Below are 13,246 nucleotides of genomic sequence, written 5' to 3' on the forward strand. Positions count from 1 at the left end.
CGTGTGTTCTTTACCACTTCCTGGCTGAGGGAGGGCGGCCAGGAGGGGTGGGTGTGTCAGAGACCGGAGGGAGACATACACAGCTGTTGCCTGCGCGCGTGCCTGGGTGAGCAGAGGAACCCGTCCTCGCACCAGTTACACTCAGCACAGGCAAAGCCAGCCGCAGAGCAGCCCCTGCTGCCCACAGCATCCGGGTGCCTCTGAGCCATCAGTGTCGGCTACGCTGACTGAAGCTGGCTTCTGCCCCTTTGGGTTCCTGTAAGCGAGCCTGCTCTGGCAGGGGCAGCTATGGGACAGCCCTGCCAGCTTAGCAGTGACACCTCGAAAGAGGCCTTCTCTAGTCACTTTGGTGCCACGGGATTTCTCCAGACAGTTTTCTGTCCCAGGAACTTTCCTTCTCCAAGGTTACTGCCAGTGATCTGGAGGATCTGAGACCTTTTTCACCTTTCTTCATCTCTTGACTGTCTGCTCTGTGCCATTAATAGGGTAATAAATGGCACATAGATATTATTACCATTAATAAATGCCTATTACGGTAGTGTAGTTAAAAGTGGTATAAACAAATGCTGTGGAGGAAAGCATTACCTAGGTGTGTAACAGAATGCTGGAACCACATCTGTGCGGAATTGTAATGGAAGGGTTGGGTGGAGGTGTGCAAATAGGAAGAAGCATTCTCGCCAAGGGAAGTGACACGCACAGAGGCCCGGGACAGTTTGTCACATGGGTGGAGCTGGAGGTGGTTTGGCATAACTGGAGCACAACGATGAGAACCAAGCTGGGAGAAATTGAGACCAATAAGAACCCAGTTATAAGGACCTTATACTGTACTGTGCTGAGGAATTTGAACTTCAGCAGAGAACAAGGAAAAGATTTCAGTAAAGGAAAGGTGATCAGATTTGGATTTTTTAGAAAGTAGCCACAACATCATTTACTGACCTCTTACTGTATGCCAGATTCTTCTAAAGTGTTTAACTTGAATCAGTCGTATTTTTCTTCAGTAAGTCCTTTGGGGCAATTACCATTATTATGCCCCTTTGACAAATAGGAAAATCATAGAGCCAGAGAAATCAAAAACCCAACTCAGGGTAGTAAGTAGTTGAAAAGGATTTGAACCCAGGAGCTCTGGCTTTCGGGCCTGTGCTAACACTGTGCTAAACTGCCTGTGGTGAGCCACACTTGGCAGCATTGTGAAGGGACCTTTAGGAAGAGGCAAGGCTGGTGGCAGGGGTGCCCACGAGGACGCTGTTACGCAGAGCTAAGGCCCGCCCTGCTCAGGGAGTGGCAGTGAGGACAGGAAGAGGGGAAGGATTGAAGAGGCATTTAGGAAGCAGATCGGTGTGACCTGGGGATTGACTGTGTGTGTAGAAGGAGTCAAGGATGATTCCGAAGCTTCTCGTGCTACCAACTGGAATAAGAAATGCAGTTGGAATAGCAGGTTTTATAGTGAAGACAGCAGGTAGACGTGTTATATTTAAAATTTATCGGGTGGAGTTGAATTCTGAAGAGAGGTATGAACTGGAAATAGATGTTGTGGTGTCATTTAACTCGGAGAGCTGTGAAATGTGGGGACTGTCTACAGCTTAAAGTGGCCCCCTGGGGAATATCCATATTCAAGGGGCATGTTGGTGGGAAGGAATTTACAATTGAAACTAAGAGCGGAGAGGAAAAAGTCAAATTGGGAATCACAGAGGCCTAAAAAAGTTTCAAAGTGGAAGGTGGGTGCTAACTTTCGTCAGATCATTCAAAAGGTCAAAAATAATGAAACCTTAGAAGAAATTATTAAAATGGCAATTAAGAGGTCCCAAGTGACCTTTGAAGTGGTCGTTACATTGGAATATCAATAGCAGCAACCAGCCGCTTAGGACTGAGAAGTGAGAGGGAGTTGGACAGCACACTCTGGGTAGAGAAAAATGTCTGCTGGGATGCAAAGTCAAAGCCTGGCTTTCTAAGACAGGCGAGATACCTATGGAAAGGGGTAGGTGCTGGTGGAAAAGGGAATTGGCGTGCTCGTAACGGAAGTTCTCTGTCTCATGACTGATGGAAATAGGTGCCTGAGGCAACCCAAGAAGGTGCCACCTAGAGCCAGGGTAGTGGTGGATGGGAGAGGAATCATGGTGCCAGCGTAAGTGCTCTTTAAAGGCAGGCTGTGGGTTCTCCATAGAAACCCACAGCCGTCCAGGTAAAGAAACCTGAGAGTTGGAATCCAAAGAGCAGAGTGCACCTGTCCTCAGAGCAGGCCATGGGACCAGGGAGATAAAAGTGCCTGCGAAGAAGAAACCAGCATTCAAACTTGACCCGCTTGGACACCATTTGGTCTTTCAGACCAGCTCAGAGATTCGATAACCTCATGCCGTTACTCCATAGGTCGGCCATACCCACTGATTTCTCATGACCAAAAAAGGGCCAACCACCTTGTCACCCTAGCTCAGTCCCTATAGGGGACTTGCAGTACGGCCTGAAGTTCTCTGGGAGAAGGCGGCTGGTTGAGGTAAAGAATGCTGCCTGGAGGCACCTGATAAAAGCCAGCCCTCACTGCCCTTATTGGCTGGCGCTGCTCTTCTGCACGTCAGCCCGGAAATGTGCGGAGGAGCTGGGCAGGTGTGCTCCAGGCAGGTCTGCCTTGGGCTCAGGAAACCTGTGGAAAAGGCTGCCAACAGTGGTACCCTAGACAGGGGGTAGGGGCAGAATGAGGGCCCCTGGATGCAGCCACATTCCCTGCATGAACCTCAGGAAAGGGAGAGTTAAATTTCCTTCCAGCCACCAGCCCCTGGTTTTCCTGGGAAGATGAACAGTCTGCTTTCCTCATTGTCTGCACCAAAGGAACAGATTGCGTCAGTTTGTAAACTGTGTTACCGCTCGCAAAGGCCCAGAGTCAGCAGGTTTGCGTTTCCCAGCAGACTCAGGATGCTTATGGCCTTGGCTGCTTCTCTGCCTCAGGCAGGACCAGAAGCTGTCCCCGACCCCTCATCCCTGAGGCATTCAAGGAGAGAATGATACCCTGAGCCACCTGGCTCTCTGCTCGGGCTTTCCCTCAATTTCCAGGAGCTTCTTGACCCTTCTTGCCACTGCCAACCCAGGCCTGATTTACAGGCATTCCTATGGCTTTGGCTCGGGCCAGCACATGGATGACAGAAAAGAGGTTTTCTGGAGAGCAAGCAGCTATGTGGGTTGGACTTACGAGTCATCTGGTCTGGAGGTGATGCAGGATTAGGAGGAGAGGTGCTGATGGGGACTGGAGCCCTGCTGCCCCAGGAGCACAGGGAAGATTCTTGTTCCCCACTGGCAGCTGACACCTACAGGGACCCAGGAGGCATTTCCTTGGCACTGCCTCTCCGCTCGCTGCCAGGGTGTTACATTATTAATTGCTTCGTGTTAATGTTCATCAACTCTGAAAGACACTGGTGTTCCTGCGCATGGCCAGGAGTGCAGGGGACACATTGGCTGTGTTAAGCTGCTACTTTATTAAAGTGAGGTGTTTCTTCAAGTTCGCAGCTCCACTGTGGCAGCACATCACAGCCGTCGTGCAGCATCAGTGATGGTGGGAGAGCCAGCTGCATGGTGTGGCTACTGCTGTGTGGCAGGAGAGGAGTCTCAGTTGCACTCTGGTTGCTCTGGATCGCTACTCGCGGTCTTGCAGAAAGCTCTGGATGGGATACTTGGGTTTCGAAGAGGCTGGAGTGCCTTTTTCTTCTATCCGCTCCCCACGTCTCTGCAAGTTGTACAGGACTTGGCGATTATAGTGTGGGGCTTCCCCACTTGCTCTTCTCTCATCAACTGCCAGTCACACTGGTCCACCACCCGTGCCCCCCAGCCCCCACCCTAACCTTAGAAAATTCTGAGCAGACCCATTTACACATGAAGAAACTGAGCTGGGAGGGCAGGTGACACACTCGGTCCAGGAGAGGCAGAGCTGGTCCCGTTACAGGGAAAACTCGGTTCTTCTGCTGACGTGGTAAAGAATTACAGATCAGCAGGTCTGTTGCAGAGTTTATTAGTGATATGTTCTCCTGGGAGAGAACGTGCCTTGCGGGGCGCAGGGTCGGGGGTGAAAGGCATGGGCTTGGGTGGCAAGAGCATCAGGTCCTTTGTCCTGAGGGACTTGCATACTGGGTGGCACGGGGGTAAGGGAGTTCCATATTGACTGACGGGTAAAGATGGTGCCAGCTTCCCCCAGGGTGGGGGGACGCGTCACTACCCACACGTCGGTATATGTGGAGGGTTGTTAGCCTGAATTCTTATCTTGTTCCAGGCATTTGTTCATCTTGTAAAACAGGTATGTGACATGAGACACTTAATTAAAGTTGGAGCAGTTACCCAGAGTTATTTATGGGCTCCTTCTATAAGCATTAGGGACTCCCTCATAGTACTGATAGTGACCAGAGGTAGGCAGTTAACCGGAGTTGTTTTATGGGCTGCTTCTTTGGGCACCATGGACCCCCTCACCTTCTCCTTCTGAACCTGAGGATGAGTACACAGTTTCAAAGGTTTTTTTCCCAGACAGTGGAAATGGTACGCAGAATTTCAAGGAATCCCCTCCTCCCATGCTAGCTAGCATGGTATTTCTTATGATGTTGGAACACCTGGCAACCTTACTGGACCAGGCTCACGACTACTGAGTTAGTGGGTGAGACAGGTCTCTGCCATCCTCCCTGCCTTGGTTTGCTGTCCATCCTACCTAACAGTACTGTAACAGGGTGCAGCCAAGAGGGGGGCCCCAAATAGTAATTTGGAATGGGGTCCAGAACTCAGGGTGTCCAGGAAATATTAGAAAGATGTATAGGATGTCCTCGCCCCTTCCCCCCCACAGGTGTGAGCTGGGGGAAGGGATGCATGGAGCAGGAACATGCAGAGCTGTTCTGCATAGCAGCAGCTTTGCAGCTACCCTCTGGCATGGCCACTTAACATATCTGTAACCTTTAACTGGTTGCATAGATATGTTAAATCTCTGTGGCCATGCTTTGATGGGGAGATGGAAGTGACTTCCACCCAAGATGTAACTGGGGACAGCTCCCCCTGGTTACAGCGCCTGCTCAAAAGCTTGGAGATGATTGGCTCCATGACATGGGGCCACCCCTGCCCAGACTTACGATGGCAGCCCAGTAAACCTGGAAGAATACAGGAATGCTGGCAGGTGTAACTGATTGTAGGAGGAGTCAGAAATGGGGGTGCAGAGGAAGGTTGACAAGGGGATTTAAACCCAGACTTGGCAGTCATGTGAGGAGAGAAGCACATGGCTTTGGGGTGCTCCCTTTTGCCACGTGGCTTAGGAAGCAGGAGAGACTTTGCCTGGAAGACAAGGGATGAAAGGACTCTTGCTGGTGGGCCATGAGAAGGTGCCACATGGTTTTGGATTAACTGGAGATTGTGGCGGCAACACAGCTGATGGTGCTGGGAGTCTGAATCACGGACTTACACTTCTTTTCCTGAGATATGGTACCCCAGATTAGGGCAGAGGGAGAAGGAAGGACTGTGTGCGTCTGTGGGTATCCTAAAGGACTTGAACATTTTAATGAAGACGTTAGGTCACTACTCTAAGTCTGTATAGCTTTAAATAAATATTTCCTTTCCTTTTCACAAATCTCTGGGATTGAGATTTGTCTTTCCTCTGGCGCCGGGCATAGCGAACCTAGTGGGGGGTCTTTTCTCTAATACCATATCATACCCCTCATGGCTCTGTTCAGTAACAGTACCGGGCTTGTTCTTTGCTCCTCAATGCCTTCTCCCCATGCAAGCCTCATTTCTACCTTGTTCCCAGTTTCCGGCTTCTTGCTATGCTGTTGCTGACAGCTCTGGGGGTATTTAAAGCAGGATTCTGGCCAGACAGCATGTGGGAAGGATGGAGGCTTCTGCCTAGGAACCTTGTCATGGGGGGCCCCTGTTGTCACCAACCCAGATGTAGCCCTGAGCGCTTCTGCTCGTCCTTCTAGAGGAACTTGGAGCCAGCACCCCCCACCCCTGAAGTCTTCATTTGCAGATTCCCCAGGGCAGGGCTGTCCTGAGCTGCTGCTTCTGCCTACCTTACCTGGCATTGCCTGTCCTGCCTGTGGCGGCTCGCCTCCCTTGGGGGCAGGCGCATTCCCTACAGCTGTCTTCCAGGCCTTCCCCAGCCTCTCAAACTACGGGGCTGAGGCTGGCTGTTGTTAAGTAATTTCCTGTGCTGCCACAGGCGCTGTGCACAGAGGCAAGGCCAGTGCACACGTTGGGGGACCTGCCCCTCTGGTGTCCTGGCACATAACAAAGGGAAGGTGGGTACACATGTGTGGGGGCTCCTGCCCTCCTCTATTGCCAATAAGTCCCTCTGTACTGTACCTCCTTTTGGCCACCCAGGCACCACGGAAACTCAGCCCCCTGCTGTGTGTCCTCCCCAATCAAGTCTTTAAATTCCTTTGCCCAAGAAGCCTTCCTGTGACTTTTCAGCTTTGCCCCAAATTTGGAGCCACTAGACATCACCTTGGCTCCTGGAATAAGGAAGGCAAAACAACTAAATGAAGCCGCAGGGCAATCAGAACGTCCTCTGTGGTCCTACAGCTAAACTCCTAAGTAATTCTCTCTCTCACTCACTCTCACTCATCTCTCTCTCTCAGAATTCAAAGGCTGATTGGCTGGGGAGGGTAGGACCCACTGAGAGGGTAGGGGGGTCTGTAAGGACATCAGCCTCTGCCTCTACTTCTCGGCCTCTCCTGGCCTGCACCTCACCCCAGGCAGAGACCGTGCCTCACTGAGCAGAATGACTCAGCCCCCACTGCCTGTTTGAAGTAGTTCCTGTGTTGAGAAGCTGGACAGAATCCAAACAAGGGAAAGAAGGGAACAGTTTGGGAGCGATGGGAACAGGGGCTGAGTATATTTTTCTGCAGGCCCAGGGCACTGCAGCTGTTGAGAAAGAGACTGTAGGAAACTGAATAAATTCATGGCTGCCGCCACCTTTCCTCCCTCATTTGCTCCCAGCCATGGAGAGCTAGGGGCTGCCCAGTTGTCCTCTTTCCTCCTCTCTCCCCTCCCCTCCCTCACCCACCGGCAGCCCGGCTGGGTGGGCATTGAGGTGTGTGTGTTCCCTGTGCTTGGGAGCTCTTCCTCAGTAATTAGGAGACATGCAAATTAACAGGCTGTGCCGTTTGTATTAATTTGGTAAATAAGCCAGAACAATTTTATTAGTGGCACATTAATGTGCTTGGGAGCAGGAGGACATGTCCTACTGGGAGGCAGCAGGACCCACTGGCTGCCCCGGCCCACAGACAGACCGTGTCCCGCTGGGCATGGCTGGCTGGGCTGCAGTGCCCCCTCTTTAGCCCCTCAGCTGTGCAGAAAGTCATCTGTCACACAGAAGCTCTGCCCATCAACCTCCACTTGCCTCACTTCCCACTCAGTTTTCGGCATGAGGCCTTCAAGGTGTAAGAACCCCAAAGCTTTTTCAGGTGGAGGGAGCTCAGTCAAGCTGGGCAGTGGCTGGATATCACCATTTAGGCTGCTGTCAGCCGGCATCAGTTGAAGGGAAGACGAAGCTGTTTACGTGACTTCAGCTGATACAGAGGGCCCCGTTTTCTTTCTACAGTTAAGGAAACAGCTAGGAGAGATCACATAATTTGGCCAGAACTTAATGGCTAGAGTTAGGATTTGAACCCGAGTCTGTCTGACTCCCAGGATCTAGGCTTTTCTATAAGCTTATGTCCCAGCCAATACACCCGGCCCTGGGGATGATTGCAGAGAACAGAACAAGTTTTGTCCCCCACAGGACACACAGTCTAGTTAGAGAGAGTGAAGATAGTTGGACATTAACTGCCCTGACCAGGAAGTAATCATTGGTGATGATGATGAAGCGTTCATGTGTCAAAGTGCCTGACTCTTGTAAGTGTTGACTTACATTTGCTCCTTGGATCCACGTAATGAATCCCTTTAGATGGGTACTGTTGCAGTTCCAGTTTTACAGTAAACAGGCACAAAGAAGTTAATTGACTCACCAGATGTTGTGCAGATGGTAGGTGGGTTTAAATTCAGGCAGTCTCGGTTCAGAGTGTGTGCTATATACTGTCCCCTGAATGCCAAAGGGCAGGCAAGCCCATAGGTGTCGAGAGAGCAGTTTGCTGTAGGCCAGGGGTCAGGGAAGCCTTCACAGGAAGGTGGTATGAATGCTGGACAGGTAAGCTCACTGGGCTAGTTCAGGACCGCAAAATCCCACCCACTCCACCAGCATCAAGAGCTAAAGGCAAGAGATGCTGGCACATGACTGGGCCATCAAGAGTGCATCATGAGGCAGCATCCTTAAAATAAGCCTGAGGGTCAGGTCTGACCATTAGGCATCCAGGCTGCTTGCTTCTGGCTTGACCGGGCTTACCACCAAGGCACTTCCTCAGCGTGTGCCACCTGCCCCCCTCACAGTCTCTCTTGGGTGCGGTAGTCTCCTCCCTGCCGCACCTCCGCACCTCCGGCTCCGGCTCTATATGCGGTATGAGTGTTGAAGCGGGGAATGAGAGGAGAGCCACCACCCGTCCCTTGCCGACACTGCTTACGTCCATGTGTACACAGAACTCTGGTGCCCTCAAGGCCGTGGCACACACATGTGCACACCAGAGGCACTCTGGCAGTCCGTGGTAGTCACCCAAAGCCTGAACTCCCTGATGTTAACATGCCATTGTCGGAGGACTGCCAAGAATATCAATAACTTGAGTCTGTAAAACATGGACCTACATTATATATAGGCAAAGCACAAATTTTTGACAGTCAACATAAGAAACATAATGAAGGATAAACACACGTACCAACCTGGGTGTGCCTGCCCTGTTTAGCCTTCTGCCTACCCAGAGCTAGGGGAGAGTTGAGACTTTGACCTTCAAACTGACCACCACGTGTCCATCCAGGCTGGGGTGTCTCCAGAAAGATAGACACAAGCGTGGGACTTGGCTGGAGAGGCCAGAAGCCAAGAGACTAGGGAGCAGCAGGACCAGTTGCCCAGCCCTGTCTCTCTGCTGAAGCGCGCCCACCTTACCCTAGTGCCTTCGTTTGGCTGAGAAATCACTGTGGTTGCAGCAGCCGTAATAAAAGGGGAAACAGATACCCCCTGGCGACAGCTTTATCTCCATCCATAACCTGAGATGGATTCAGTGGCAGCACAGGGCCCAAGGCTAGAGATTTCTTCTCTGCAGCTGACCTGGCCCAGGAACTTGTCAAGCCCAATTTAGTATATCGGTTGCGGGATAGGAGGGGCCGTCTAAGTGTGGTGTCAGTGCTCACCTGCCAAGAGAGCCTGACTGTCCGCAGGTGGCAGTGGCCCCAGGTATGGCTGCCAGTCACTGGGTCTCCCTCTAATGTGAGCCCTTGAGAGGCCAGCCTCTGGCTTGTAGCCTCAGAGAGAGGGGTGTAAATCTGGGGTTTGCCACGTGGAAGGAGGTCTGAGTGTAGGTGCCTTATAGGATGACAGGGAGTCTGTCTACCTGCCCAGTTGCCTTTGCTACCCATCTCTGGGGTTCTTACATTCATTCCCAGCAATCCAGTGCCAAAAGGAGTGCTGAGGGTGACCTTCGAGCTTCTTGTCACGGCTGCACGGGCCCACCACAAGCTACTCGAACCTGGAAGGAGGCCTTGTGCTCAAGCAAGGCAGCCATCCTCAGTTTTAGGAAAAGGACTCCTGGCTACTAACAGCATGGAAGGCAGGAGGCCAAACCTGGGAACTCTACCAGCTTCACTGCCTTCAGCTGGGCATAAGGAGGTGTCTCATGAACCCTTAAATACAAGGAGGCCCGCGGTCTAGTGGTGGAAGCCAGCATCAAAACACACACACACACAGTCACCGTCCTCTGCCTGTTACCTCGTGAGCCCAAGCACAAGGCAGACGGCCCCTCTCGCCTTCCTGCTGCTTCCCAGAATTCCTCTGGGACTTGCTCCGTCTTGACTCTAGCACGTTCAATAAAGCTTGACAAATTAAGAAAGATAAGAGATGGGTTTCCCATGTATGTTTTTGTAAAACAGAGTCGACATACAATATTATATTAGTTTCAGGTGTACAGCGTAGTGATTTAACATTTATATAGCTTACGGAGTGATGACCACTAAAAGTCTGGTACCCTCTGTCACCGCACAATGTTATTACAATATTATTGGCTCTATTTTTTATGCTGTACACTGCATCCCCGTGACCTATTTATTTTATAACTGGAAATTTGTATGTCTTTATTTCTCATTGGGCCCATCCCTGTTTTAGTCTGGCCGCCACAAGCCTGGCGGCCTCTTCCTCTATCCATAGCCCTCCTACTGTGGGGTGCCCCATGGTCCGGCAGCAGAGGTGCCCCAGTGCCCCGGGCATTTGCGAGGCGGCAGAAGGCTCCTGTGGAAGCCCGTCACTCACCTTGGTGAATTCAGTTGCCTTACTAGCTGGTAAGCTCTTGAGGCACCTGTTCACAGGTGCCCACATTTTGGCAGCACATTTTGCCCACCTGCCTTTCTCAAAATGCAGGTTCCAAAATAAATTACTTGCCAGAATTAGAGACAGAAGAAATATGTTTTGACACAGATACCAGATACGGGTTCTCCCTGCTTCCACCTTTCCACAGCATGGTGCAATGTTGGGTAGACGCAGCCCAGAACATCCAAGCACTTCCACCCTGGCTCTGCCAGTGAGGCGCAAGGCCCCGTGGTCTTGCTGGTGGAGGGAGGCAGTGTGAACCAGGTGGGAAGTAAGGGCGGGGGTAGAAGTGCGACCAGAGGCAGATAGGAGTGCTCCTGACATGGGCTGTGAAAAAAGGAGGGAGGCGCTCGAAGCTCTGCCTCTTACTAGCTGCACTTCCCTTCTCTGTGCCTCAGTTTGCCCCCTACAATGTCAAGTTGGGTTTGGGTCTATACATAGCGTATCTTTTTTCCTAGTTCTGATAAACTCTGCATATCCCCTTCTGCACCACATCCCAACTTCAGGCATTGTTGAACTTGTACTTACACTTGAAGGGTTGGTTAACTGTGGTTCTGCCCCTTCTTTTCCTCCCACTGCCTTTCCTGCACACCCATGCCACCTCTTCTTGTCCACTCCGAGGGGGTCACATCCCCTGCCATCTCTCCCTGCTGAGGCAGAGTTCCACCAGGTGAGGGGGCTGCTCTTTTCCCTGCCCTCACCCCTCCGTCCCTCTGCCCTAGGCCGCTGCCACTGGCTCTGGCCCAGGCTTCAGAGAATTCGCAGGTATTTAGACATTCATTTTATTGCTTAATCGAGCTTGAAGCCATTTAAATTAATACAAGTTTTTACATTTGGCAGCAAGGCTTTTACAGTCCCCTTTAGCAGGGGAAGAGAGAGGTTGGGAGAAAATCAAAGAAGGAATTTTTCTTGGGCCATTGCCTCCCTGAGGCTGGAGCAAACCAGCCACCACAAGGACCGAGCTGGTGGGGCCGCCTTGCAGGAGCAGAGTCAGTGCCGGCTGTGGGGTCTGGGGTCTTCCATGGGGGCCCTTGAGCCCTGTGGGGATCCCTGAAGGTTCTAGAGTTCAGCCTCTGCACACACCAAGGTCTGGGCTTCTGGCAGTTGCTCTTCCCTGGGGGTAACCTCCTGCTAGGGTCACCCCCTAACATTTTCTGGGGTTAGTGCACTTTCTGCCCCTAGTCGCATCCTTCTTCTCCTCGCCTGACTCTTACGCAGCCACTTTTTCACCTGTTAAGCATTAGTTCATTCTCTCCTGGGAAGAACATAGGCTCCCCTCCCCCTAGGGGTGGCCTTCCTCCCCAGAGTCTGCCTCTCTTCCTAGCAGATCTGGGGGAGGGTAATGAAGAAGAGTGGGATGTACCCAGAGCTGTCTGCTTTTGATCTCACTCCTGACCCCCAGCTACACACACACACTCTGCTAACAGGGACTCCCTTGTTTAAACTAAGGAGCCAGGTTTACCCTATTAGCTCTCTGTCGAAAGGAAGGGGAGTTTTGAAGTTGCTTTGTCAATGATGCATCTATTAAGGATGATGCTGGACTGTGCAAGGCTAGAAAGCATAGACCCAGCTTACACAACGGAAGGGAAAGGTTCTAAGCAGGTTGCCGTTGCAGGGGCTCTCACAAGCTCCTGCTTTTCTGCTTAGCACGGCCCCTTCCCTCTGCTAGTTCCAGTTGCTCTTGCCATGTGGAACGGACCTGGTGGCAGCTGCCCAGGGCCTGTGAGCACTGGGCCCCAGTGCTGCTCTCCTCCCCTGCACAGCCAGGGCCAACCCCTACATGTAGGCTGACGCCCCCTTTCTCTGTCCCCCAGGTGGAGGTGGAAGTGGAGAGCATGGACAAGGCCGGCAACTTCATCGGCTGGCTGCACATCGATGGTGCCAACCTGTCCGTCTTGCTGGTGGAGCACGCACTCTCCAAGGTCCACTTCACTGCGGAGCGCAGCTCCTACTACAAATCCCTGCTGTCTGCAGAGGAGGCCGCCAAGCAGAAGAAGGAGAAGGTATGGTGTGGCATTGGGCGGCGGCCGGGGGTTGCCGCTCCCCCAGCTCATACTGGCTCATAACTTTCTCTCACCCCGACTGCTCCCACTAACACCACTGCCTTCAAATGACACATAGACGTGGTTCTGTCGTCCCCCAGCTGAGTCACCCTGGTTGGTCTCAGACCCCATGTCAGGAACCACGTAAGACCCAAGTGCAAGGCTGCCAGCTTAGGCATTCTCAGCCATAAGCCTGTGGCAGACGTGCGGTGGGCCCCAGGCCTGCTCGGGCAGACCTGCAGCAGAAAGCTGTCTGGGAGGTGACCTTGGATCGATGAGAGAAATGACTAGGGGTGTCCCTGTGGGCAAGAGATGGGCAGCGCTCCTGACCCTCCCTGCAGCCCACATCTGAGTTTCCTTCACATTGCCCTGCAGGGAAGCCCATTTTGGAAGCAGCCCCAGGAGACGGATAAAGCTGTTAGGACAGCAGATTTACAGCCCATCAGTCTCCGCAGACACTGCATTGAAGAGACAAGGGGGGTGGGTCTGAATGCAGCTTTTGGAAACAAATGGACAATTAAGGAACCTTAGTGGGTTTAGTGGTGGGAGCTGAGCTCAGCACCCCCCACCCCCAGCCTATTGCCACTGACTTACAGCCCAACCCTGATAATAGGGATAAATCAGCCAGTCACCAATTTGTCAGTGCTTCCCTGAGCTTGAGGAGGATTTCGTGGGACAGCCATGCTGAGCCATAAATTTTCCCCAGGAATAAACATTTCCTTCCCCATGGGGCAGCCATCTGGCTTGCAGCTCGCTTCCCAGAGCCAAGGCCCAGACACCTGCCTAAAGGGGCGGGGGGCTCAGGGGCCCT

The 13,246-nt window shown here is 52.3% G+C and overlaps 1 protein-coding gene across 1 annotated transcript in view; it reads left to right on the plus strand.

Annotated features, from left to right (window-relative positions):
* SND1 (staphylococcal nuclease and tudor domain containing 1) overlaps positions 1-13,246 on the plus strand; it is a 419,288-nt gene that overhangs the window by 390,241 nt on the left and 15,801 nt on the right. The window contains 1 exon segment of the mRNA XM_028525371.2: positions 12,208-12,396. Within this exon segment, the coding sequence (XP_028381172.1) occupies positions 12,208-12,396 (189 nt within the window).

The sequence above is a fragment of the Phyllostomus discolor genome, chromosome 10 (assembly GCF_004126475.2).
Source record: "Phyllostomus discolor isolate MPI-MPIP mPhyDis1 chromosome 10, mPhyDis1.pri.v3, whole genome shotgun sequence".
Classification (NCBI taxonomy): domain Eukaryota; kingdom Metazoa; phylum Chordata; class Mammalia; order Chiroptera; family Phyllostomidae; genus Phyllostomus; species Phyllostomus discolor.